This window comes from Alternaria triticimaculans, assembly GCF_023758025.1.
Source record: "Alternaria triticimaculans strain BMP 0046 chromosome Unknown scaffold_5, whole genome shotgun sequence".
Taxonomy (NCBI): domain Eukaryota; kingdom Fungi; phylum Ascomycota; class Dothideomycetes; order Pleosporales; family Pleosporaceae; genus Alternaria; species Alternaria triticimaculans.
In genome coordinates this window covers 1396283-1423126 of record NW_026055962.1, presented here as the reverse complement: position 1 = coordinate 1423126, position 26844 = coordinate 1396283, and the positions used below count along the sequence as shown (strand labels likewise).

The 26844-nt window shown below is 52.8% G+C and overlaps 10 protein-coding genes across 10 annotated transcripts; 3 read left to right on the top strand and 7 right to left on the bottom strand.

Annotated features, from left to right (window-relative positions):
• Positions 1-325: 325 nt before the first annotated feature.
• On the bottom strand, positions 326-2326 carry J4E78_004804 (uncharacterized protein; the record flags this gene model as incomplete). The annotated part of the gene is made up of 1 exon (XM_049365431.1): positions 326-2326. One exon carries the CDS (start codon positions 2324-2326, stop codon positions 326-328), a length of 2001 nt encoding a protein of 666 aa, XP_049223232.1.
• Positions 2327-4258: 1932 nt separating this feature from the next.
• J4E78_004803 (uncharacterized protein) lies at positions 4259-4885 on the bottom strand (the record flags this gene model as incomplete). Its single annotated transcript, XM_049365430.1, has 1 exon — positions 4259-4885. The coding sequence occupies one exon, from the start codon at positions 4883-4885 to the stop codon at positions 4259-4261; it is 627 nt and encodes a 208-aa protein (XP_049223231.1).
• A 2726-nt stretch (positions 4886-7611) lies between these two features.
• Positions 7612-8629, bottom strand: J4E78_004802 (uncharacterized protein; the record flags this gene model as incomplete). The annotated part of the gene is made up of 2 exons (XM_049365429.1): positions 7612-8286; positions 8336-8629. 2 exons carry the CDS (start codon positions 8627-8629, stop codon positions 7612-7614), a joined length of 969 nt encoding a protein of 322 aa, XP_049223230.1.
• Positions 8630-9344: 715 nt separating this feature from the next.
• Positions 9345-9814, top strand: J4E78_004801 (uncharacterized protein; the record flags this gene model as incomplete). The annotated part of the gene is made up of 3 exons (XM_049365428.1): positions 9345-9417; positions 9475-9620; positions 9674-9814. The coding sequence occupies 3 exons, from the start codon at positions 9345-9347 to the stop codon at positions 9812-9814; spliced, it is 360 nt and encodes a 119-aa protein (XP_049223229.1).
• A 513-nt stretch (positions 9815-10327) lies between these two features.
• J4E78_004800 (uncharacterized protein) lies at positions 10328-11578 on the top strand (the record flags this gene model as incomplete). Its single annotated transcript, XM_049365427.1, has 3 exons — positions 10328-10782; positions 10864-11243; positions 11298-11578. 3 exons carry the CDS (start codon positions 10328-10330, stop codon positions 11576-11578), a joined length of 1116 nt encoding a protein of 371 aa, XP_049223228.1.
• Positions 11579-13298: 1720 nt separating this feature from the next.
• On the top strand, positions 13299-14006 carry J4E78_004799 (uncharacterized protein; the record flags this gene model as incomplete). Its single annotated transcript, XM_049365426.1, has 1 exon — positions 13299-14006. The coding sequence occupies one exon, from the start codon at positions 13299-13301 to the stop codon at positions 14004-14006; it is 708 nt and encodes a 235-aa protein (XP_049223227.1).
• Position 14007: 1 nt separating this feature from the next.
• On the bottom strand, positions 14008-14637 carry J4E78_004798 (uncharacterized protein; the record flags this gene model as incomplete). Its single annotated transcript, XM_049365425.1, has 2 exons — positions 14008-14376; positions 14431-14637. The coding sequence occupies 2 exons, from the start codon at positions 14635-14637 to the stop codon at positions 14008-14010; spliced, it is 576 nt and encodes a 191-aa protein (XP_049223226.1).
• A 2690-nt stretch (positions 14638-17327) lies between these two features.
• On the bottom strand, positions 17328-18428 carry J4E78_004797 (uncharacterized protein; the record flags this gene model as incomplete). The annotated part of the gene is made up of 1 exon (XM_049365424.1): positions 17328-18428. The coding sequence occupies one exon, from the start codon at positions 18426-18428 to the stop codon at positions 17328-17330; it is 1101 nt and encodes a 366-aa protein (XP_049223225.1).
• A 1386-nt stretch (positions 18429-19814) lies between these two features.
• On the bottom strand, positions 19815-20510 carry J4E78_004796 (uncharacterized protein; the record flags this gene model as incomplete). The annotated part of the gene is made up of 1 exon (XM_049365423.1): positions 19815-20510. The coding sequence occupies one exon, from the start codon at positions 20508-20510 to the stop codon at positions 19815-19817; it is 696 nt and encodes a 231-aa protein (XP_049223224.1).
• Positions 20511-21880: 1370 nt separating this feature from the next.
• PRP10 (U2 snRNP component prp10) lies at positions 21881-25477 on the bottom strand (the record flags this gene model as incomplete). Its single annotated transcript, XM_049365422.1, has 1 exon — positions 21881-25477. The coding sequence occupies one exon, from the start codon at positions 25475-25477 to the stop codon at positions 21881-21883; it is 3597 nt and encodes a 1198-aa protein (XP_049223223.1).
• Positions 25478-26844: the final 1367 nt, after the last annotated feature.

Here is a 26844-nt window from a genome sequence, read left to right as displayed (position 1 = left end):
CCACTGCCAAATCCAACATTTCATAAGCTTTTAGAAACCAACCACGGCTTGATTACAAGGGACCTATCTCAAAAGAAACATATATACATTCTCAAGATAAGGAAATATGCAGGTCCCAACAGACCCTCCGGCACCATGAAACAGACAGCGGAGAAACCGGAACAGCTCCATAGGAGATCTGCATCCAGGTACCAAGCCACATCATGCAGGGAAGGACCGACCACGTACACCAGACCCAACGCCAAAAAACCGCTGAATGTAAACGCTAAACCGCTCGAAAAGCTCCATGTACAGGGAAGATACAATCCATGAGCGCAACACTCATCTAAAGCGCCCAACTGCCTTTCCTAACGGCAGTTCCACGCCCCCCAGCCATGAATTCATCTTCAGCCATGTGGGGGTGTTGCCTTGCCCATTCCTGGATATAGATGCGTAAGGCGCGCCAGCGCATGCATGTCTCCTCGGTAATCTGGGTGTCCTTCAAATTGCCATCGTTGCCTAGACGAATGTAGCCACGGGATGAGGCGAGGTGATCGTCTTGCCTCAACTCGGAAATGGGAATGTGCGAAATCTTTGAAAGCTCTTCATCGAACGGACGTGCCATTGATGGATAACCGAGTGACAGGTAATTGTACACTTGGGTGACAAAGTTGTCACCGAATTCTTCTTCGATGGACTGCTCGACAGCGAGCTTCTCATCGATGCCCGAGAAGTCTGCTTGCCCAAAAGTGACGCCGGAGCTCGATGCCGGAGGCGTAGGTGGCAAGAGGCTCGTAGAGGGCGTTGGACAAGGCGACATGGGGTTTGGCTTCTCATTGTGGGGTGTGAGTAGACCGGCTGGCCCGCGTGGGGACTTGTCTCCACCGTTGACGCAAAATCCACCCCACAATCCGTGCGTGCTCGAAGCTCGGCTGTTGGCATTGGACCACAATGATGGTGTTGTACTTGTTTGCCTGCCGTTGCCTTTTCCACACCATAAGCTTTCTCCTGTTTCAGACGCGGCCTTGGACTGCTCAGAGAGATAGCACATAGCCGTCCGGACCGCATCGCATCCTTGAGTAGGGTCAAAACGAGATGGCTCCGGTGATGCACATCGCGGGAATTTGATGTCCTGTCCAAGCATGGGAGGTCGGGCTTCTTTGCGCTGACGCTCTAATTCGGGGTCTTTTCGCTCTTTCGCAAACTTCTTGGCCGTAGCAGCATCCAGAAAGCCGGCTGGGTTTCCAAATGGACTGAAAGCAGGTTTGACATACTCCTTCTGCTTCTGCTCCTCTTTACCGGCTTTCTGCTTCTCTTGATACTCACGCATGGCAATTAAATCCCAATTAACCTGCGTGAAGGACGGTTCTCGCTGCGGCTTCGCCTCAGTGACTGATGGCTCTGAGCCTTCTGTATCATGATCCACGTAATGAGCCACGGGTTCGTGGAAGTCGCTGTTCGGGAATGCGGCCAAAGCCTGTTCCCGAAGCTGTTTCTCTGCAGCCTTAGCAGCCAACTCAAGTAGGTAGCCAGCAGAACTGTCGTCAACACTTTCTCGTCGTCGAGTAGCTTCTTTGTACATAAACGAATGGTCTGAAATATAAGGTGGCGACTCGGTCGGCGATGGCGGCGCAGATGCTTCAGACTCGGAAGACTCAATCGGGTCTAAGTCAGGAACACGGAACGAGTGTTGCGAGCAGCTAAAGTACGACCGGCGTCTACACGGTGAGGCGTTGCGTTGTATCTCCAAAAACAAAGGGTTCTGTTTGATATCAAAAGTCGGTGTGTTTGTTGGCGGTGTGGGAGGGATTCCCAGTATCCTTGCTTTCCGGGCACTTATTGCTGAGTCCGGGGTCGCCTCAGTCTTGTCGGACGGCTGTATCGCGGGAGTGTCGTCCCCAGCCTTGCGATGTCTTTGGGCAGTTTCGATCAATTGCGGTCGAAATTTCTTGGTAGGCAGTTTTAGAGAAGCCCTGTACTGGCTACTGTAGCTTGAAGCCGCTTCCATAGGATCCGCTTTGAACTTCCCTGTGGGGGAGGTTTGCTCTTCCCAGTCCTTGGCAAACTTCTGACGACTGCTTCGTGTGGTCGTCTCCACGGGCTCGGGAGCAAAGCGACGGTTGGACCTCTTGGTAGTCTCAACGGGCTCGGGCGCAAACCTACGGCTAGACTTGGAACTTGATTTTGTCGTCTCTATTGGCTGTGGTGCAAACCTCCGTGGCTTCGGCCTCTCGGCCTGCTGTGCCGGAGCTTTGTCCTGCTCTGCCGCAGCCTTGTCCTTGGAGGACGAGACAATTGTCTCGATGGGCTCGACCTTGAAACGCCTGGGAGGAGCTGCTGACGCCATCTTTAAGTATTTCCAGCACTTGAAGGGGGCTCCCTGATGCTATACTTATACAGGCAATCGGATATATGACTAACGGTGTCTTCGCCAATCGCAAGACTATGCGGTCGCCCGGGTAGACTAGTGGCAGAGGCCTAGTATCTGGGGAGGTGCGGAACCGAAGCGGGGAATTTACTCGGAATATTTCGGAGGCATGTAACTGCGTAGGGGCGCTGTTGAGCGTGACAGCGACGTTGCGGACAATGCTCGGTGCAAAAGTAAGCACACGCAAGCCCCGCTGGCGGTATGTTGTGGTGGAAACGCTGGGATGGAGGGTGCAGCCGATGCTGGCTAGTTGGGGGCAGGGAATTGTCTACGGCGGTCGATTCGGAGGCGCGTAGGGCTCAAGGGTACTCGTGTGGTCTTGGAGCATGTCAGTCGCGTGCCATTTTGCTTCTGGCCGTCCCCCAGGCACGGGCTCAACTTACTGGACCCCGTATCGCAGTTCCCACACGGCCAAGGGTTTGTCGAACTGCGGAAAGCGTCTGAAGGAGAGGTTGCCGAGAAACATGTGAATGGCACAGTGTCTAGTAGCTGGCGCTGGCGTGTGTGGTGCAGGATGACGTATGGTGGAGCGACTGCTAGGGACAGCCCAGAGCTACCGCGGGGGTTTGCGGGTTTGGGTATGCGTGGGCGTGCACTGGTGGTGAGAGCCGTTGGTTATATCCAGGGCGGTCGCGGTCGTGTTCAGTCGTGGGCGCAGCTCGTTGGACGACAGGGTTGAGTTTCCAGCGTCTTGTTGAGGTTCGAGAGCTGGTCGGAGCGCCCTAGGACCAGCAAGATCCAGGCACTTAGATGGTCTTATCAATGCGTGCACCGCTATTGACACACAAGATATCCCTTGGACTTGGACTAAATGGGCAGTGGCAGAAAGTTCTAGGGCTCCATGGCTGTCTACCAGCTGCCCGATGACCAGCCTCGTGGGCGGAGCGGTCAATCAGTGGAGTCAGCACTCTGCACCCGACCGCATCTTCGGCACGTTAATTCGTTCGTGGATGCCCGGTGCGAACGTGCAGCAGCCGTGTGGGTCTGCGATGAGAACTAGACAATTCCATGTCGAGCATCGGGGATCGACAAATGGCATCCGCTACTCCACGACTCCAGACTCCACGCCCGCTTGCTGATCGAGAATGACTACAACCTTTGGCGATTTCAGAAAGTCTGATCAGGCCTTTGTCTCGCAGTGAAAGCGATGCGGCATTTTGTGTGGAAATTAATGCTTTATTTACGGAAACCCTAGCCACGTACTTGTCTCCGCTGAGAAGAGCCCACAGAAGGTCATGGCGGCATCGTGTATTCCCGAATGCGGCCGCTGAGGCAGGAATCTTTCCATGTGTGCGTAGCCAGGATGGCATTATTCATCACAATTCCACGACACAATTGCAGCATGCACATGCGCCTTCCGTTTACTGGCGCCATGCTTAGGTAGCATACTTTGAGTCCAATCTCGCGCTGACCATCCGACGTTGTGAGGAGTGATCGGGCAGGCGCGGGCGATTTCGGGTGGCTTTTGCAGTTGACACATGCAGCATGAACGACGGTTACCGTAACCAAAATTAGACAAAGCTACCATAACTCCATGAGAGTGCTCCTATCTTGTTTTTGCTTTCTTCGCCCCGCTACGCCTGTATCGCTTTCCACTTCACATTGGCCATGCATCTGGCTGGGACCTCACGACCGCTTCTCTTGAAACTGACACAATTTTTGGATACATCGACTAACACAGTTCTCTCAAACGCCAAAAGAAATACCTAGGTACTCAAGAGTTCCGTTCGTTATACACAACATTGAAGGATGATCTGAACGTCCATTCCAAAAAAGAGCGCGCCTGGACTCCAACCACGAACCGACAACCAACAAATACCTTCCAATTGAATCGAATCCTACTGCCCCAAACTATGGCGGCGAGATGTATCCATAAGCCGGCGCATATCCATTCCACGACTGCTCCACCAGATACCAGAGGGGCGAGCGATCCGGCACGACAAGGTGACTCGCTGGGTCTCCGCGGCAATGCTCGTACTGGGGGCTGAGACGCAGCGGCGACTGCAGAAAAAAGTACTCAATAGGCAACGGCGTGGCAACAGGCATGCTGTGGGCAACCCAATAAAGAACACCCGGGTCGGGTGATCGGCTGCGAGCGCTGCCGCCTGCAGATGCTACTGGACTGTGGTCGATTGTGGCACACGGTTCGACGACCATGCTGTCGGACATGGCGGCACAGTCTTGGAACGTTTCTGTGGGGTCTAGGTCTGAAGAGTGTGTCGTGGCATCGTCTGCATCTTGGAAAACTCTGATATCCTCCTCGTGGGACGCGGTCATCAAGTATGGTTCTTCGTCTGCATCAACGGCTGTCTCGTCGTCGCTCACTCCGCCACCTCCCTCGTCGTCACTGGCCTTCTCGCAGCCTTCTCCGCAGTCGTAGCCACAATTCCTCCATTTGAATTGGGGCGGTCTATCAGACGATGGGCTATCTAGAGCCGGCTGGTGGGAGGGGTTGTTCGGATCGTCGTGGTCGTACATCGTGGCGATATTAAGAAGATGGAGCAGTCTCTCCTGAAGGTATGTCAGTTCATCCTGTGTGGTATGGGCTCAAGCACTCAGTACCGTGGTTGTCAAAGGCGAGGACGTAACCGAAGTCGAATCGTTGCATACACATAGAGAAGTAGTGCATCTTACCTTGACAGCTCTACGAGAAGGAACAGGGACAGCAAGCAATGTTAGACAGCTCTGTTTGACACAAGACGATAATCGCTTTGGCGAAGGTAATGGTATACACGCTAATAATACAGATCAAGACACCTCCAAATCAATAAACTCTTGAGAAGGGACCGAAAGGAACAACTACGACACATCCCTCCAAGTTTTTATACACATAGTACATGAGCGATCATCGGCCAGCCAAAATATACGACTGAACAAACGGGACTCACTACCGCCTCCGCGACAGACACGTTGCCTAACCCCAAGCCTGAGTCGGTCACCTACCTGGCACCAACAACCCATCACTGGACCTCCTTCCCCGCATTTATCGCAACCGAGATCACACCAGTACTCTGAAGGACCAGTATCCTCCGCTCATCTATTACCCCATTCCGACACCGGCCAGCGTGCTCATAACCTGGGGTAGTCGACAGTACCCTCGAGTAACCACGCGACGGAAGGATAGCATAGGATACGTCCAAGACGAGCTAGTAAAAGCCCGAAGGTAGCCGGCATGTAGATTGTTCTGCCTGATGACGGCATTGGGATTTGGTTTTGGGGAGAACGCGTCGCGTGTGCGTGTCCGAGATGGGCTCACCGGAGGCCGCCTACATGGGCGTTGGAAGTGGGGTAAAAAGCCACCGGTCAACACCGAAAGCGATTGTAGTCCAAGGAGTTGGGTATGACTCTGGTGAGATTGGTCGCTTTGTTTTGGCATTGTGCGGACCTATGTCACTGTGTATGACGCATATTTGGGGTCGCGTGAAGTAGTGTTGCCGCTTTTAACCTCGTCGGTCGGGAGATTTCATTACTGGTGGATGGATTTAGAAAGGAGGTATTATTGTCTCATGACAGTTTGGATATTTCCTGATATTCTCTTTCTATCACGGTCATGGTGTAGCGCGCCAATGTATATGCTTCTAAATTGCCGTGCATTCGCCTCTGCATGCCAGGTCCTCGATCTAACCATGACGTCTTCTTCCGTCACTCGATGCCCTTCCTCTCCATCATGCTCATTTGTTATGCCAAAGTAATGTCCGTAATGAGTTCCAGTCGTCCGACTGTACATAACTGTCAAAATGTCAGCGTAATCCCATATTCTTCCGGCTTCATGGGATACCCACATATAACTCATACTACTCCTCAAGCTGCTCTGCACAGCCTCAGGATGCCACCTGAAGATATACATAACCATCGCCCAACTCAGACTGGCAAACACCGGCCATCCGTTCTTCGCCATCGTTCTCCTCATCTCGCCATTACCGAACAGCTCCCACCCACCCCCACCTCCTTGGACTCCTTGTCCACTAGCTCCACCTCCGACCTGTCGTGGTTGTACTGCCAGCTTTGCCAACGCTAACAATACGCGTGCAGCTACGTATATGACGATTTGTTGAGACACGGAATTGTGAATTGTGCGACCAAAGACGGTGTAGCCGCCTAGAAGGCCGGCGAGGAAGGAATCGTAGTGTCGCTCTTTGCCGGTCGGGGACGCGTGTCGGAGGAAGATCATGCAGGATTTGTAGACGAGGGCGAAGAGGCCGAGGTTACGGGCGTGTTGGCGGGTCGCTTTGTAGACGAGCAAGCATTTCGATCGGAAACTGTTTGGCTTTTGTCAGCAAGAACACTCTCTAGTTATGGAGGAGAGAAGAGGTTTGGTAGTAAGGGGAGGTCTACGTACCTTCCAGATCTGAAGAGGAAGATCATTCTGCAACCACGCGTCAGCAATCCATCCCTCCATAAACGCACAATCCTGCGAGAACCTACACAAGCGCATGCGGAAAGCGCACTTTACTTCCGTACACAATGCCATTCCTTACACCTTTTACCAGTGTGAGGATATCGTGGTACTTTGGGTCTAGCACAATCCTGTCGAGCGCAGCCTATTCGAACCATCAGCTTTCGCGCTTCGAAGATGCGACATCCGAGTATCTGCGACATACTTCGAGGGCGTGTAATCTGTCCATGTTGTTCGTATATGTGTGTTATGATCTGAGTGTTGTGTTCTGTCGTTGCTGGCTTGCGTCCGGCGAAGAAGAGCCTCGGTCCAGCGCGCGCGTTGCGATGACGTTTGCCGCTACCTTTTACGGTCGCAGGAACTCTGAAGGAGAAAATCGAAGGAGTGAAGAGAAGAATGGAAGTACAGTGTACGTATCATGAGGCTGGCATGGGGACGAGAGCGAGGTTTACGGTCGGGTATAGATAGCGCAGAGTCGCAGTCGCGGAATGGCTGCTGGCATCTGATCCTCGGCTCGCGTCACATTGCCGGTCGCTGCTTCCCCACATCCGTGGATTGGTGCAGCTTCGCGCTAAGAGAAGGAAATGACAGGGGTGTTTGCGCTCTGACATGTGAAGGTAGAATAATTTGGGAAAAGTTGCATGTGCATGCGTTCTATGATCTAAGACTGCTGCTTCTTTTCTATGCGCTCAATGTAACAATACATGGTATCTCGACGCTCCCGCCTGATGCTATACAAACGCCCCCAAACACCATGATATGCTGCTCGACGAATTCCGCGCATCCAGCGCGAAATCCCGTGACTGTCCTACTCTACCCGTCGAGTAGGCCATCGCTTCTTCAACTCTTCATATACCGTAAAGATGAATGCGGAGCTGGGTATGGATCTCGCAACCGTGATACCACACCCACGGTACATGCCTTTGATACCGTGTTGTTTCCAAACCGCCTTTCCTACAGCGCTGAATGTTGACTTTCCGCCAGTCAATTGCTTGACATCTTCCGTCTGCATTCTCGACTTGATCGTGTCCGCAGGGTAGAACATGAAGTTGTAGGCTCCCCCTGCGACAGAACCAGAGGCCATGCGCTGCCAGACGGGAATATCTTCGTCCTTGGCTGAAGTGCTGGAGCCCTTGAACAGGATCTTCATGCCTTCATAGCCACCGAACCACGCCGCGCCGCCTCCTGTCTCGCGAATCAAGGTTCCAAATTGTCCGTGCCAGTAGCCCTTGAGGCCCTGGTGACGATAGATAGAAGCAATGACTCCTCTGATGGTTGGTGCGGCTACGACGGTACCGCTCGTTTCTAGGGGAACTTGCATCTTGCATTTGACGAGTTCAATCGGTGTTAGGAAGAGTGAGGTGATGGCGCCCGCGATCATTCCGCAAAAGAGCATACCAGAATATGGCAAGTCACGCTCAGGGTGTCTCTTCAGCTCAGGATAGAATCCCGAGGACTTGAGTGCATCGCCAGCCAGACGATACTACAGACCACATCAGCTTGATCCACTTCTCCATTGGCACGTTACTCACACTAAAGAACAAAGTGCTTGTCTCTACAGCAGCTCCTACCAGAGGCGCACTGATCCCCCGGTATATTCCAAGGAAGCCATCCTGCTGTAGGGACTTCTTGAAGCAGTCCAGTGGCCCGGTGTAGCGGAGTGGCACCTGGTCGGGCTGTGACTGCAGCCGAACCTTGACCGTATCGAAGGGGTACTCGATGTACTTTCCGACCACTCCTGCCGCGGATCCACAGAGAACGTCCTTCAAGGCCTCTTCTCCCTTGCCTATGGTATGCTCTGTAGCAGGACTCCGGACCTCTTCCATTATGACTGGGTTGGGCAGCCGGCCTCTTCCCCCCACCACCGACACCGGACTCTCTTGTGCTTCCATGAATGCGGAATGTGTGTGGCTCGTCAACGGATATGTGTGATTGTATTGAATGTATGGTTATGAGGCCGAGCGCATGTTGCGTGCGAAGAGTCGTGGGCGGTGAGAGGGCGCGTGGCTACTGTTATGAATCGGAGCCCATGTCAATGATGGAGTATACCGGTAGCGTTTGCGTTATGGCGAGTGGAGGAAGGTTCGGAAGTGTGTAACACGACGAAGAGAGTTTGCTCGAGGGAGCATGTAGCGGGCCGTGTGTGCGACGGGGATGGAGAAGATGATAACGCCCAACGTTGTACCAAACAGGGTCGACCTTTCTTTAGCTAGCCTAGGAAAATTCTGCAGTATCGGAAGAAAGTATTACAGGAGTGGAAAGCGCACAGCGCTTGCTAAGCCAGACCATCTGCATGCGCGAATAAAGTATGGGCGCAACGAGCAGTTGGGAACGCGCTCCGGCCGCACTTCTGCTGATGCAGCTTATCAGATCAATTCGATCTGATAACATTTGAGTTGGGCGGGATTTGGGATCCCTGGCTGGCAGCCCGCGCCGGCAAAGTGCGCTAGTTATCGATAATCGGCATTAACTTTTCTCGCGCCGCCGTGTTCTGGGTTCGAGAACTTCTGCGAGATCCACTGGTCGCGCAACACTGCAACCATGTCTGAATCTGTGATAATCGAGGCGCCTCCTGCGACGGAAACTGCCCCTGTCAAGGGCATGAAAAAGAACGGTATGCGACAGCTGTGTGCGGTATACCATTGCGACATGGCAATCTAACTTACCCCAGGCAAGCAATGGCACGACAACAAGGGCCCCTTCCGACCAAAGGCTGGCCAGACCTCATGGGAGAAGCGCAGTGAGGAGAGGAAAGCGCTTGCTGCTGTCAAGGCGAAGGAGAAGGAGCTGAAGGACGAGAAGGAGTCTGAGAGACAGGTAGGAAACCACGGCTTTTGGTTACAAATAGACAGGAGCTGACTGTGCAATAGCGACGAGTCGAAGCCATCAAGACCAAGCGCGCCGCCAAAGCAGAACGAGAGCGATTCGCCCAGATGGAGGAGAAGATGCACAAGAAGCGCGTCGAGCGCCTGAAGAGGAGGGAGAAGCGTAACAAGATGCTGAAGTCATGAGCTCGGGTCGGATAGACTAGAGCCGAAGCATAAAATGCGGTTAAGGAAATGCCGCTTCGGGGGGATGTTGAAAAGGTGCAGAGGCAGGCGCGACTGCACTGCCTAGAGACTACCGGGAAAGCAAGAGCAACCGGAACCAGCCCAGATAAGTCCAGTCTGTAGGGCGGGATGCGAGCAATGATACCCTATCGAGACTTCCCACAGTGGAAGACGGAGCAAAAAGCAATCATATTAGAACCTTGCCCATGAGTAAAGAAATGAAATGCCATTCCCTACTGAAAGTACCATAACCATGGACGTGGAATCACCTATACAGGCAACTTGCAATACAATATCTGCAAGACTACAATCATCATCACTGTCTAGGCTGTTTCATGACTCTCTTCACATGCGCTTCCCCAGCTGGCTAGCGGAAGGAGACCCCTGCAATGACACGCGAAACTCGGAAGTCGATCTTGGAACCCAGCAGCACCGACAACTGCCTCGTTGCGCCGACCCAACCACCACCATGACATGGACGGCCAGCTTCACCTCCATGCCGGCCTGGCCGACCCCAGGTCTTTCCGTCCTAACCTCTACAGCTCTCGTTCGGCGACGCGCGTGACGACTGACCCCGAGAAGAAGTCGCATTCCCACCTGCACAAGCACAAGTCGTCGCGACACCACCACGACCGTCACGATGACCGTCACCGCCACAGCTCCAGCCGACGCCATGCGGCAAAAGAGGCGATGCAGTCAGCCATCCAGATACAGCCGCCCACTAGCTTTGGAGACTTGCTGAGGCAGGCGCGAGGGAGCAGAGACACGAGCCCCAGTCACAGTCGCAGGGAGAGCGTCGCACCAGGGCAGGCGGATGGCAGCGTGCATGGGAAGGAGGAAAGCACTCCAGGCATCACCATCCCGCCGCGGAGACCAATCCGGCAGGCAGATGTGGAGCTAGAAGCTAGGAGAGTTGAAGCTAGAGAACGGTGCGTCTGCGTCATTCACTATCAACCCCCATGATGCTCCGTAGCGTTCCCCCAAGATGCCTCCTCTAACATGGCCCGCAGAGACCTTCGTGCGGTTCTCCAGACCCTTTCCGACCAGTCCCTCAAGACGTCGCGCCGTCTAGACGACACCTACTACTCCATTCTCGAGAAGGTCTCCGTATTGCGCCAGACCATCGGAACACTGCAAGAGCTCTCTGGCCTGACCAAAGAGCTCCACGAAAACTTCGAGTCGGACACGACAGAGTTGCTGGAGGATGTGACTGGCCAAGTGGAAGCCTTTGATGGCTTCAAGACACAACAGGAGCAAGTGAGCGGGTTGGAAGAGCGCATCAAGGCGGGTAAAGAGAAAGCCGATGCACTGACGGCGAGGCTCGAACGAGCGAAAGAGCGTGTCGATGCGAGGGCCAAATCGGAAGCGCAGTGGCAGGCGAAGAACACCCGTATGACTATCCTCATAACCTTCTTCTGTTTCCGTCCCAACTGACATCACACAGATCGCGTGCGCATATTCTGGGCTATAGTGGGCTTTGTAGCTGCACTCATACTGGCTCTCGTTTTCTTTCGCCCGTCGCAACCGATCGACAACCTACACGAACCGAAGAATACACTCGATCCTGCGACCAGAGAGGCAATCCTGAATGCCGAAATTCCAGACATAGCAAAAGAGGCAATTATAGGGCCGTCATCTAGTACTGCAAGTCCAAAAATGGAGACCCCCGAAGCGCAGCCTGTACTAGATGACGACGAACGACTGCGCGCATTCGACGAGTTGTAATACTTCGAGCTACTTTCCTGCCTAGTTTGCTTTCGAACACCAAGATACCCCTGCGATAGTTTTGCCACGTCCAATATCAATCTCGAAATGATCAAGTTCTTCTGGTGTTACCGTCCACATCATCCTAGCCGTCAGGAGACCTATCACTGTTGTTTGACACAGGCACCTTATACAAGGGAAAAACCGAACACCCTAGAGCCTACATCAAGATGAAAACATGTAAAGTAGGTGGCCCAACGTCAACGTCGGCTCTAGGGTGTTCGGTTTTTCCCTTGTGTGAGGTGCAGGTATATTCGCATGCGTTGCAGATCGTTGAACACAGCGTCAGGTGTCACTAGGCAGGACGCCTTGCCAAACCACAGCCAATGGTCAGAATCTGTACAACACCTCAGCCGCTTTTGGCCCCCACCCAGCCCAAGCCACCCAAGCCACTAGGCCAGCGGCCTCTCCGCATATAACAATACCCAGTCCTGTCGACTCCTCGCAGATCTTGACGCGAAGCTATCGCTGCTTCCCCGGATCCTGATCATGGCTTCATCTCGCTCTGCCTCTATGCGTTCGTTAGAGCTCAGCCAAGAGTACCTTCCCACGGCCGCCACTCCAGTCAGAGCAGACCCACTTGCAAGTAATCTCAAGCAGGATCATTTACATGGTATCCCGGATCACGGCCATTCCACTTACAGTGAAAGACTGCTCGGTAACAACCTGGCATGGAGTTCAGAAGGACCGGAATCCGTATCTTCGAAAGAACAGACTATTGTCCGTACGCACTACGATCCACCGAAGCGTTCTGGAAGCTTTCACTGGGGAGATTGGCGGTGGGAGATCGCATCTGCACTTTTCAGTTTTCTATGCATTGTCGCCATAACAATCATATTGAAAGTCTACCAGGAGAGACCCTTGTCCAATTGGCATTTTGTTCATAACATTACGCTGAACACAGTTGTTGCACTTCTTTCGACCTTATCGCGGACAGCCCTGATAGTACCAGTTGCATCATGCTTGAGTCAACTCAAGTGGATTCATCTGGTTAGGTCACCACGCCCGCTGCGAGAGATGCAAATCTTCGACGACGCTAGTCGTGGACCTTGGGGGTCTCTGGAACTTGTTTGGAGATTGCATCTCAAAACCAAGTTGGCAACATGGGGTTCTCTCATCACGGTACTGTCCCTCGCCATGGGCCCCTTGTCACAGCAATTGCTTTCGTATCCTTCAAGATTGCGTTTCGACACCTCTGGTGCGACTTTCTACAAAAACCAAATTTATGATTCCGGAGCCGCCAGGGGCGTCACCGGACGAGGTGTTATCAGTAAGTTATATATGTAACTTCTTTAGAAGCCGTTCCAAGCTTACAACCCGAACAGGGCGGATGATGGACCCCAAAATACAAGGCGCTATCCTGAATGGGCTCTACAATCTCAGTGCACCAGTGCAAGTTGAATGTCAGACTGGAAACTGCCAATGGGACGACTTCACAACCCTGGCAGTGGCTAGCAACTGTACGAATGTCACATCCGCCTCGGAAATTGTCTGTGGCAGTATACACGCAGGGAGAAGCTGCAATTATACAACGCCATCTGCTTTCTTCATTGAGTCGTCTTCCCATCAAAGCTCAGGCGGCGGAGGATCAACTCAATTCAACAGTACCGCTCATATACAGCGCGCATCTCAAATCGGCAGCGTACTCAACAGCACCATCGTCAGTTTCGCTACCGCCAGCATGGTGTCGCCTTTTAGCATGGACAATCCAGACCTCACTGAGTGTGACATGCGTTGGGTCGGTCGGCATGTCCGTAACATGAACGTCGTGAACGGTACCTTCTACCCTGGAATCATACAAGACTATGAACTTTACGGCATCGCCAATCCATTCAACCCGGACTATTGGGTCTCATTCAACGTCTCGAACGAGACTACAACATTCTCCGGTAACACGACTTTCAGCGTTGGTCCAGTCGACAACGAGGGAATGATGACGTTTCTCTCCGGTATATTTTCCTCTACAATCAAGGACGCGTACGGTCTTGCCTTGCAAAACTCTACAAATCTCACACAGACTGTGCAAGCTATTAGCACTTCAATGACGTACGCCTTCGGCCAGGGGCCTAGCAGTATCAACCTCCCTGGTAGAACAATCACGACGGAGCAATACATAAAAGTCCACTGGGCCTGGATAAGCGTACCAGTTGTTGAAGTCATCATGGGCATTGCGTTCTTCGTAGCTACGCTCGTACATACATGGAGGAGGGGCGTAGTGGCCTGGAAGAGTTCTGCCATCGTACCGTTGTTCACGCACATGGAAGGATGGCATCCCGAAGAAAGTCGAATGGGCAGCGCAAGAGAGGTAGAGAAGAGGGCTAGGGAGATGAGAGGACTGCTAGAGAAGGATGAAGACGGTGGTCAGAGATTTAGACGCATGGATGCATGAGCTATCCTAGGAGCCACAAGATGTACGACCATGACAATACGACACCGACTCCTATGAAACCTCCCAATTCCGCGCCCGACGATACGCTGCGTGTTGCGATTCCTGCGATGACCGCTACGACTGTCGCAATGGCGAAGGATAAGGCTAGTGGCCACACCAGATACCTCTTGTCGACGACATGGCCGATGCACAAGACTTTCCGCTTCGGCGATGCCTCTGTGTTCTCCACGTCGAACGACCCCGTTTCGTGGAACATCCTCCCACTCTCACGTAGTAGCCCCGGTCGCAGCAAAGCAGCCGATAGCGCATGTGACGTCTCGATGTCTTCGAAGTGCACCTCCAAAGGGAAGATGCATCTTTGGGCGTTGGCCTAGATGGAATCAGCATACGGCGGATCGCATCGGATTTGGCGGCGTGGATTTACCGTCATGACCTCGCATATCTGAATGACAGGTCTCTGGCACCACAGCCAACGCAGCATGACACGCTCCCTCACGCTGAAGCGTAGCATGTAGAACTCGCTAAGATAGCGTGTTTGCTGTTCCGTGTTGAGTGCTTTGGCTTGCTTGTCGAGGTAGTTGCGGCCGTTTTTGGTGTATCCTATCCAGATTTCGGGCTCCTGGTTGGCCATATTCGGGGCTATCACTCGCTCGAGTGTACCGATGCTGATTGTCACACCGACTAGTAATTGACAATTTGCGGCTATAAGGATCGCATTCCATCGTTCGCATGAACTACATTATATATGACAAGTCGCTGCAACACGGCAAAGTCCCACAATGTCTTCACAACCCTCACAAAAAACGTCTGAAATCCCATCAGTTTGTATCGCGACACTCTTCGATGCCTACAAATAACCACCATGATAAGATCCATAATGCAAACACTACGAGAGCATCGTTCAAGCCAACAACACATGAACAATTTGTTTGCACCTCAGACTGATAATGAAGTTTTGGGATAGCCTTAGGTTATGTCTTGGCTGCATGAATGGCGTTCAGCTGGTCACGCTTTTGGGGCTGAACAAATTGTTCGCGTTGCTGGCAACTTGCGCCAAGGCACCATTGGCCGCTGGGGAAAGCCCGTCAGCGTTGGCTGTTGCGCAGGGCCTACTTACTTTACACATTCCTGCCTTCTCGGGGCCTTTTTCCATTTTCACTTCACCTTTACATTCTTTTCTTTTCAACAGACGTCTGATTTGACAGATAGTCGTTTATCTTTGGTTGGACTGCTGGAGGTATCCCTATGTTGGCACTCATTCAGCCTTGTGCTGTACCCACCCATGGATACGTTGATGGAGCAAGCTGAAAACCCTTTTGGGCCTCTAAAGAGGAGGCCCTTTGCAGATATTACGGCTTGCGATGACGATGGTCTATATGCCTCCAACGCTACCTCGTTTGGTGAAAGTACGGACAGTGGGTACTTATCGGATCGTAATCTAACGGCATCGAAGATGGCCGACATGCGATACTCTGGCGCCCCGAATCCATTTATTGATTCAGCTCAGTATATAAGCATCCAATCTCCAGAGTTTGTCCCTCCAACACGACCGTCAACAGCTCATTCGCCAGTCGTGGCGTTGCAATGTCCACCAACAAGCAACACCTCAGGAAAGTCGTCAAGGGAACTAGTGTTCGAGCTTTACCAGATTCTCCAGGAGCAAGATGAAGACAAGGATACCTACGGATCGTTGTTTGTCTACGAGGGAGTCAATCGTTGGGCACACGGCAGTACCTCATCTCTTACGACGGCAACCGGGTCTCGAACAAGTAACTCTCCGAGGAGCTTCACGACATCAGCCAATACATCCTTCTGTAGCGGAAATAAAGCTACCACATGTGGATCAAAGCGGTCTTCTGAAGAGGAAGGCGAGAACGAGGGACCATCAAAAAAGAAGTCGAACGACAATCAAGACAGCTTCGCTATCGAGCCACTCGAACAACCTACTTATCAATGCCAAATGCCATGTCCCTTACTTGAATCACATGACTGTCAAGGGACAAATACGACGATATCAGAGCTCTTGAGGAGTCTCATGCAACGTCACCGCATAGTCATATGTAAGGAGTGTTGCGAACGAATCACAATTGAAGACGAGGAGAGAAAGCCAGCGAGCATATTGCAAAAACATGCCGCTGGCTGCGAACGACGCTGTATTGGTATCCCCTGCGGCGATAGCTCAAATGCGAGTGTGCCTCATCATCGTCGAACTGAAAACTGTCCCTCTTGGGCATCACTGAACAAAGAATGGAGATGGACTTTCATATGGACGCTTTTAAATCCTTCATCGACTCCACCAGATCCTGTCTTCCTTCCCGGCCCTGCGTTCGAACACAGTCAAGAGAAGAGGCCGTGCAAACAACAAGCTCGTGTTAGAAGGAACGAGATATGTACACAGCTTATGCGAGATATCGAGGTCAAAGAAGGACGTATTATCACATTGGAGAAAGAGCTGGCTGCAGCTAGAAGCGATAATACGCAGCTACTACAGCGATACAATGAAAGGACACTGAACCTAGATAAGGACATACAAATGCGCAAGGGTGAAATAGAGCAGGTACAGGAACGATGCGATGAGAAGATTGTAAATTTGGAAAACATAATCGAGAACCTCTTAGAGCGGCTCAACGAGGATGGATGCTTCATACCAGGATCGCTGCAAAAGCGGTTACACAACGAATGCCCTACGGTCATGGCTGAGATTTCCGCCACATTTCCCACTTCATGCTTGCAGGCAAATCCACAGTCACTGCCGGTAACTGCCTCTCCGTCATGGATGGCATCATCGATTCCAAACGCGATCTTTCCAGCTCCACTTCCACCTCCATCATTGTGGAGTACGCCCAACATATCGACTTGGCGGGGCATAGCTTCTCAGCCAGAGATCGGACCAAACACAAGAAGCCATTACTCAGAACTCTACCCGGTAACTACGACTAGCGCCATGGACCAAGTGAACCCGTACACCTCGATATGGCCTTCTTACCAGCAGCAAGCTTACCCGCCACAGCATTCGGGCTACCCGCCACAGCATCCAGACTACCCATCACAGCATTTAGACTACCCATCACAGCATCCAGGCTACCCGCCACAGCAACCAGGCTATCCGCTACAACAACAGTCTCAGAGCTACGATGAACAACAGCAAGGCTACGCTGTCGGCGATGAGGCTGTCGTCTCGGAGGCATCAGACAATGAACGGGAGTCGACAAGATAAGACATTTCGTATACCATTAGCGTTCCCCAGAAAGAAATGCACTATGCAAGGACCACGCTTCTTTGCCTCCTGGTGGACTTGGAAATAAGTACAGCATAAAGTATTCATATGCTGTACTTCCAAGCAAGATCTTCATCAACTATAAACAGCATCTTTCCCTTGATAGCACTTCCATGGATGAGAAGCTCATGGGCTTCAATCGCATCGCTCAGCCTCACCAGCTTCGCGATAACCGGATCCAATTTCCCCTCCCTCACCTTCTCTACAAGCGCAAAGAATTCCGCCACTTCCTTCTTCTTTGGGTACTCGATATCAAGCGCCCAGAAGCTTACTCGCGGTGGCTGCAGTATTGCCTCAAGGAGCTTGTCGACGTTCGCCAACATCTTGCTCCCATCCGCAGCGATGCCCCCCATAACTCCGAATACGACCACTTTGCCGATGTCTTGCTTAGTTGCTGCCAGAAAGTCTTGGACGCTCTTCTCACTGCCCACACCGTCGTATGCGACATCCACTCCCTTTCCATCCGTCAGCGCATGAACCTGCTCCGCAAGATTCGGGGCGTTTCGGTCAAGCGGTTCCACACCCAGTGAGCGCACGTAATCGAATTTGCTCGGTGAACATGTACCGAACATCTTGATGCCCATGTCGAACGCCTTAACAAGCTGAGCCATAGCTGTTCCCAGTCCTCCACTCACACTCCCGATCAGGATGCTCGAGCCGGGTCGTAAATCGACACCACTGTGCTTCAACAGACCCCATGAAGTCATGTAGTTCAGCGGAAGTGCGCAAGTTTTCAGGAGGTCATCTCCATGCTGCAGTTTCATGACTTCTTCGTGCGGCAGGACGATGTGTGTAGCATGTGCGCCAAAGATGCTCAACGCTGCCACTCTGTCCCCAATGTTTAGTTCTCTTCCCTTTGGAACAGCATCGCCCAGCGCAACTATCTCGCCTACGAGGTCGTAGCCAGGTGTGAACCCGGGTGCCTTGGTTAGGGGATGAGGGTAACCGCCGACACGCTGAATATTGTCGACTCCGGCGATACCAGCAACCAGGATACGGATCAGCACTCCGCCAACAGATAGCGCGGCCATGGGATCAAATGCCTCCCATCTTAGCACAGATGGTTTGCCGAATTCTGTTATAACCCAACGGCCTGGTGAGGTTGGTGTAGGTGACGTGTTGGGCGTGGAGAGTGATGGAGACATAGTTTGAATGAGTTAGGAAAGCGCTTGTTCAGTGTATGGAGGTATCTGAATTGGTCAATGCAGAGAACGGAGACTGTGTCAGCTATTTATCGACGTAATATATGTCTCGTACTACCGCCCGAACCTGTTATGTCCGATTCAAGTACTAGAGTCGAGCCTCTTGTGTCCGATTTTATAGTTTCACTAGCAATGGCTCGCCTTAAATCAGCACGAAGTTGCATTTATAATATTGCACGCCACACTTTTGTCAGCAAGTACGAACTGTACATGCAGAAGCACAACGAATGAACAGCGACCGGCCCCTCACACCATCAACTCCGGTCCTCGTTCGCCCTCTTCCCGACTAACACCATACACGCCTAACACCATCTGCGCCAAGAACCCCACTGCAAGCTCTCAGAAGCTCTTCCCGTCGACAGACTTGCGCTTCAATTTTTCAAGTTCAACGCCGTGCAGCATGCGTGCATTGATACACGTCATACCTGCAAAGAAATCAGGGTCCTTGGAGCGGATCATGCACGATGCACCGCAGGTACCGCAGAAGTAGTGGCCCATTCTCTTCGTTCCGAAAGAGTAAGACTGAGAACTAACATCAGCTGGCCTGATCTTTGGCGGTATTTGCTACGTTCCCAGGGACATATTTGCCTACCTTGAGTTGCTCGATGCTACCGTTTGAGAAAACGACACGCTCGTTGGGCACATAGATAAGAAGATAACCGTTCGATACACAGATACTGCAGTTGCATTCCACCAGAGCCGCGCTGGGGTCGTCAAGCGGAGGAGACGCAGTGACGGAGTACTTGAATGCGCCGCAGTGGCATGATGCATCGTAGGTTTTGGTTGGAGCGTCGGCTGGGGGCGCGCCAGGAGGACCAGTATCGGACATGATGTAGTAGTTGATGAAGCTTTGCCTTCCAAATTTGGTATGAGATAGTTAAACACAGTAGTCTGTTTTTTGTGTACCTAGATACAGCAGGTGAGGTTGTTGTTAGAGAGGATATTTATTGAGATCTAGTGGCTGCTGCCTAAAGTGTCGCATTGCATCTACGTCCAAGCTGGGAAACTCCACTTCGCGTCGCGTAAGAGTCGCGTTGTCATACGTAGGGCGCCCTGTTGCTAACGCGAATAGGATGTCCCTAGGTGTTGGCACGCATCGACCGGCTTCTAAGTACACAGCGCCTTCCCCATGAAATCAGCTAGCCTTGGAACACTCTCCTCAGTATCAGCATATAAATCGAGATGTCCTTTTCCTTCAATGACGAAAAGTTCCTTCGGCTCCTTGGCCTTCTTGATTGCATCCTTGCTGTAGCAAGCGGTGTCGGCCGGGCCTCCATTACCCGTATCTGCCAAACTTCCCGTAATCATCAACAGCGGTCGCGGAGAGATCTAGTCGATGAAAGCACAGGAGTCGTATGTGGACAGCTTTTCGAAGCTCCTCACAAGTTGCAGGTTGTTGCATTTGGGATGGTACCCACGCGGAGTTGAATAGTATGTCTTTGCCTCCTCGAAAACGTCTAGCGTGCTGAATGTGGCAGGCTTTCCTCCCTTGGCTTCTGAGATGCGCTCTTGCGCTGCAAAACTCAGGCGCTGATGCAGTGTTTCTGGGTTGATGTTTCCAGAGTCGTCTCTCAAACTGTTGCGATGCATACCACCCACGCAAACGCCGACTACGGTCGCCACGGCCTTCATGCGCACATCAGTCTGTGAAGCGAAGATCGCGTAGCCTCCAGAAGCACAGATTCCAACAACTCCGATCCTTTCGGGGTCAACGTCGCCGTCAAGAGTTGAAAGGAATGTTACGGCGCTCTTGAGGTCCTCGACTCGTTGGTACGGATCTTCTAGGTAACGTGGCTCCCCTCCGCTCTCACCTTGGAAGGCTGCATCGTACGCGAGAGTGATGAAGCCATGTTCGGCTAGCTTTCTGGCATATAATCCAGACGCTTGTTCCTTGATAGCTGTACCGGGGTGGCCGACAATAAGGGCGGCATTTTTGCGGTCTGGTGCGTTTGGGGAGGGTAGGTATAGATCGCCGATTACGTTGATGCCATGGCTGAGGAAGTTAACTTTGCGAACAGTGGCCATCGCAGTTGATGCGTAAGAAGAATCGGGTTGCTTGGTGGTTCGTGGAAGCAAGTTGATAAGGATACGTAAGAGACGATGGTCTTATTCGTCTGTACGAGCTGCTCAAGGTTTCTGCTAAACGCTGACGTGAAATGCCAGGTGTTTATGTATTCTTGCCAAGAAGATGTGTAGATTCATAGGGACTACGATACCGCCGCGATACTCACCATGCTCGTGTTTGAGCCTGTACTTTCAGTTACCCCCCGGCTGAGGCTCCATCAGCACTCATTCGTTCCTCAGACATTCATGTCGCATACCACGCTCAAACGTCTCTGGCATTAACGCATATTGCTAGGATGCCAGTACACGGATTTAGGATTTAGGACTTTCTCGGCCAAGGTTTCGCGCGCATTCGATCGTATACATTCGTCCGCGCACCAATAGAAAGTTGGGGATTTTCCCCGACCTCAGCATCGCCCACTTCTTTTCTCAACCGTGAGGTGCGACATCAACTCAAAATCTTCTTAACGCTGAATGATAACTTTTCATGCAATGATGTATGGAACGGATTACAGGATCTTGCAAACGTTGGGCTGTGATTGAGAAATGCTTGAGTTTGCGCCGTTGAACTGCGCAGCTGATATTCTGGTATCAAAAGTCAACGACACTGGCCCAGCACACTCACGCTGTATCATAACTGTGAACTGATGCTGGATATAAGACAGTGAAGACCATGCATCTGTCTGACCCGCTTGAAGGCCAGCGACTATGGCAGCAGATCAAAGCTTGACTCCGGCAACATTCAAGCACAGTCCAACGAAAATGATCATCATAGTGCTGGGGCATTAGACGACGAGAGTGATATCCAACATAGTATCCGATGGCCAAGAACGAAACGGGGTGAAAAGCACGTATACTTGTCCCGGTTTAACGTGTGTGAGTGAATGACATAGACGTACTCCCCTCTGGTAGGGAGCGCGGGTTCTCTTCGATGGTTCAGCATACAGGACAGCGGCAAGCACCGACTTACCTTCTGACAACGATCAAGGGCTGGGATAGATGAGATGACTTCACAGAAACCTAAAGGTGATCAGCGTGTAAAGTGGTTGCAGATTATCTTTTTGTTACCATAAGAGGTCCTAAACTGAAGTGGCCTGGTAATGGCGACTCATGCTCTCTCTGATCTTAGCGTACTGTAACGCCGCATACTCCGATCCAACCCTACTGTGATGTACATGATAAGCTAGACAAGCCCAGACCCTGACAGGGTTGGCCTACCATTGTTCCAACTATAACCAATTCCCAGTTCGCTGAAAGCAAGAAAGTGCAACAAATCCCCGGGGTAGTGGCCCCAGGAAAGAAAGCAAAAGAAGGTACTGGGGATCTTACGTTTAGATGAAAATATCCAGCTCATGTCTCCTGACCTCGTCCTCCTCGAAAGTTGGGAAAGCTGGGACCATGGCGTCGGCGTTCTGAACGTAGGCATCGTTGTAGATGCGCCAGTAAGGGTTTCGCACTTTGCGTGCTGGATGGAAGAGACCAGCCCAGACGTAGTTCATGACAAGCGGGGTACCGATCGCGTTGCGGACACCTTCGATAGCCTCGATGATGCGGTCGATGACGTGAGGACTGGTTTCGAACAAGTTTGGCCAAAGAAGGTTGAGCAAGTGAATCATCGCATCTTCGCAGTCGAGACCGACACAGCCAAGAGCAACGTGCTTGACGACCGAAGCGGCAGTCTGGCGATGCACTTGATCTCGGTCGATGAGGGCATCCTCTAGAAGTGGTGTGATGGCATAGACATAGTCCTTTGCCATCTCGCCGATGTACTCGAACATGAAGGACAATGATTTGAGGACACCATTCTGTACGTTGAGCTCCGGTACGCGGTACTCGTTCATAAGAGCCGGTAGGACAGTGAAGGGTGCACAAGTTTCGGCGACGATACCAATGGCGACGGCAGTACAGACACGGGACTGACGCTCCTGAACTCGAAGGTTACCAAGCAAAGTGGCCAGCACATCCTGGGGACCGATAGCTTTGGCAATATAACCGAAGGTGTTGTTGGCAGCACGACGAATACCCTTCTTATGAGCCTTGAGCATGTCCAAGAGTTCGAAGCAGATACGCATCCACTCACGAGGGTTGACGTAGTTTGCACCTCGATCAGCAATACGTCCTACCAGATCGATGGTGTTCTCCTGTACCTTCTCATGTCGGTTACGAAGGATGGGCGTAAGGCGGGGCAACAGATCCTTGATAGGCGGTTGCATGGCGTGGAGACCGACGACTGTGACGATAGCACGAAGAGCACCGAGAATGGAACCAAGAACCTCAGGATACTCCTCACCAAGGTATTCGTACAACGCCTGCGCAAGCTTGATGAGTTGTGGGTCCTCGTCGCACTTCTGCATCACGAAGGTGATTCGCGAGATGAGATCTGCTGCTTGCTGACGGACGGTTGCGGATTTGTTGTTGAGCCTAGCAAGAACTGTTGCGACGATCTGCGGGAGATAGGTCTTGGTACGCTCACCCAGTGCGTTGACGACCGTAGCAAAACCGTCGATGACAATGGGGTCCTCGATGGTTTGGTCCTGGAACGCAACAAGCACACCATCAATTAGCTGTTCTTCCAAACGCTGGTCGACGTCGTGCGCTCCTAGTGTGCTGATAACCTTGTCGACAGTCTCGACAGTCATCTTGCGGTATGCTTCGTTCTCGTCCTTCATGTTGTTAACAATCCTGCCGACGATCTCAGCAACACCAGCTTTCTGCGCCAGGTCCACGGTCGTGTCCACCACTTGTCGGTAGTTGCGCTTGTCAAGAGCCATGCGGCGTACCCAGAAGTGCTTGAAGAATTCAGGGAGAACATTGTCCTTGAGGTAGACTGGGGTTACTCCTGCGGTGTTCGAGCACTGAGAAACGACCTTGAGCACGACCTTCTTCATCTCTTCATCGGGTGATTGAAACTCGCGAATGACGATCTCCATGATCTGACTGGTATAGTAGTTGGAGTACTCCTCGTCCATGAGCGGGATGACATAACCGACCGCCTTCAGGAAGGATGCAAGAGCCTTACCACGTTGGCGACGGGCTCCGGTCCAGAGAGGGTTCAGAATATCGTCGAATGACTCGATACCGTACGGGCTCGCGGCTTCAGCTAAAGCTGCAAGTGCAAGAGCTGTGACCATGCGGACCTTTGGCTGTTCGTCATTCAGGTTGTCGCCGATGCACTCCACAAGTCCCTTGAGGTGAGGAAGAATAGCACAACCCATAAGGATAGGGATCTGCTGAACAATCTTCACACCAGTATGACGTGCGTGCCACGACTTCTTGGATCGACACACAGCGCGGAGGAAGGGAAGGAGGGCGGGGATACCGAGGGCAGATGCGACGACAGCGAAGGCTCGAGCGGTGGTGTTTCGGACGTATTCGTCTTGGTGGTCTAAATCGGGACGCATTGTACTGATCATGTGTGCGAGACCAGCGGCCTTTGCGAGGTTAGAAATAATCTCTCGACCTTCGACACGGGCGTAGTAGTCTTGGTCGATAAGGAGAGGCTCAATGACGACGAGGATCTTGTGGACGTAGGGCCGAACAAGGTCGTCGAGCTTGTAGAGGACACGATCGATGACTTTGACGAGCAAATGTCGCTCCTGATCCTCCAAGGTGCGCTCCATGAGGAGAGGCAAGATCTGGTTGAAGAGAGCGCCAGCACCGAACTGCCGGGCGTTGTCGGTAAGTTGTCGAAGCGCGGTCTTTCGCATGGGTGGTGTTCCGTTCTTGACCTTGAGCAAGAGTCGCATGATTTTGCGCTCCTTGAGTTCCTCGACGGTCATGTCGTTCTCGTCTGCACCGTCTGTGAGCTTTCCAAAGTATTTCATGTCCTCGTTCTTGAAGAACTGAAGATCACCGACACCTGGAATCTCTGTGGGCAGCTGCTTGCCCATGGCAGCCAAGCTGTTGTCTGCTTCCGGAAGCAAGAAGCCTTGGTATCCCGTGGGAAGTGCTGGCATGCCCACTGGTCGCCGCACTGGCTCGTACCCAGGAGGGGCCTCGAGGACCTTGTAACCTTCAGCCTCACCAGGCAGCATCATGTCGAGCTGCTCGTCGGATAAGGGAGCGTTGCGGTTGGAGATATCGGTGCCGAATGCGAACGTCTGCGCGACTGGACGGGCGCCGTTGGTGGCGGGAGCAGGCGTTGCGGCGCTGGCGGGGGCTACAGCTGTGGTATCCCAACGCGATCGAGCCGGTTGAGCAGCCTCAGCAGACTTGTCTTCTGCCTTTTCTTCCTCGGGTGCCGGTGACCATCGCGATCGCTTCTTGGGCTCGCCATCTGCCGTGGCCTCGTCGGCCTCTTCTTTGATCGCAGGTGTTTCGCCGTCGCCGCTCTCGTCCCAGCGTCTCCTCTTGCGAGTCTTCTTCATGGGTGGGGTCTTGTCGCCATCGACAGGGGCGGATCCGTCGTCCTGGAGCGTTGGCTTGTGGTCAAGGACTTCGTTGCCTCCCTCCCTCTCCCTCTCCTCGATGAGCCTCTTCACACGCGCCTCTTCGCGCTCAAACTCGCGTTGCTTCATCACGTCCTTGTACGATTGGCCGCCATCTTCGCCATCCTTCGCGAAGGGGTCCGCTCGCGACGGAGAAAGGGCGCGGTCGAATCGTCGTCGTTGGTAGTCGGTCTCGCGTGATGCGATCTGAGCCTGCTTCTCGCGACTGTCGAGGATGTCCGCCTCTCCGGCATCACCATGCGCAAACTCGTTCATCATCTCCTTGGATGCCGTGTATTGGCCCACAAGGCTCCGGCCGTTCAGCTGCACGTCGTCCATGTCGGCGTCGTCGTCAGCAACGGCGATGGAACTGACGTAGTCGCCATTGTTTCCGCCGTAGAGCTCCTTGTCGAGGGGCTCGTTGAGCGATTGCTTGTTGTTGGACGTGTCCCCGTTGGCAGCGCCGTTGGCCCTCGAGTTTCCTGCGCGCGGTCCGGCCATGTTTGCAGCAGGTGGTGACGGGTAGATTGGGGTTGGGGTGATTGGGGCGACGACAGCCTGTGAGCTTCTCCAAAGTTTCGCGATCCAGGGCTTGGCAGAGCGGCCGCATTGGCACTAGCGTGAGCTGCTTAGTCACCCACCCCCTTCCTCTCGAAACCCATGGCTTGGAGTCTCAACACAGGCGTGCAAAAGGTCGCCAGGCTGCATCACGTCGCTGCAAGGCCCACAGACAATGACTTCATCGATACCCGCCACATCCAAGCCGAGCGGCGCAGCCTCTCTTCTCACTGTGCCCACGCCCGGTACCCTAGTCCGCCTCGCAATATATCGAAATGCGGCACAGCCATCTACCAACGGGCGAACGTAGGTCATATAGCATTGTCCGTCCACTCACGCCAGCTTTGTGTGCATTGTCCCTGGGTTCAACTCAGAGTTAAAGTTCTAGTTTACTCATCGGCGACAAATGCCAGAGCCTGCAAGAATGCGGGCCCGACACGTTGCTTCTTCTGATCGTCCCGAACATCTTACATGTGTGCTGCATGATCTTCGAAGGCGCGAGATAGGCCTGGACTGATCCGTCTTGAGTTCTGTCGCCTTGGTGGCGCCTAGCCTGCATGCGCGTCTCCCTACAATGGGTGGCACACCAAGTGGCTACTCATCAGCAAAATAGATCCCAAGAAGCCGAGGAGCTCCAGGTCTCCCATGTCTCGAGCACCAGAGGCGACAGACCCACTCCAGAAACTAAATTGAAGCACAGGCACGACAGCGGGCACTGTTCGTCAGTCGATTATGTGGCTCGCTGATCTTTTTCGTTACCTGAGATTGCGCCAGCCATCACGCGATGCTCACACCGCCAGCGCGAACCACGCGTCGTCATCGTGGAACTTTGCAGCCTCATGTCGACGCAGTTACAGCCATTGCAGGAGATTTTGTCAATGACCACAAGTGTCGGCATCGCGTGGGCTATCCGTAGCCATGCCCACCAAGCCCTACTACTAGTTCTAAAAATACGTCTCACGCGGCGGGGACCACTCAAAACCGCCGAACTACTCTGACTGCAGGCCTCGCAATACGGGCCCTAGCAACGAATAATCGAAGGCGCAGTGTTGCGCGAGCCAAGCTAACGGTGATTTACGCAGCTCCGGGCTCTCTGCGCAAGGGCTTGAAACGGATTGTCGGTTCTGTGCTGCTGCCAGCCACACAGTAAAGTCGTACCGTGCCGGGGTCCGTGGTAGTGGTAGGGTCGCGGCATGTTGCTGATATGGAGGGACGCTGTCCCACGTTCTTACGAGGGGTTGATCCTGCCTCTTGTTTTATTGTGTTGCTCGTGCCCACTGTTTCGTTCCCCCCAACCACGTTCGCTGTTG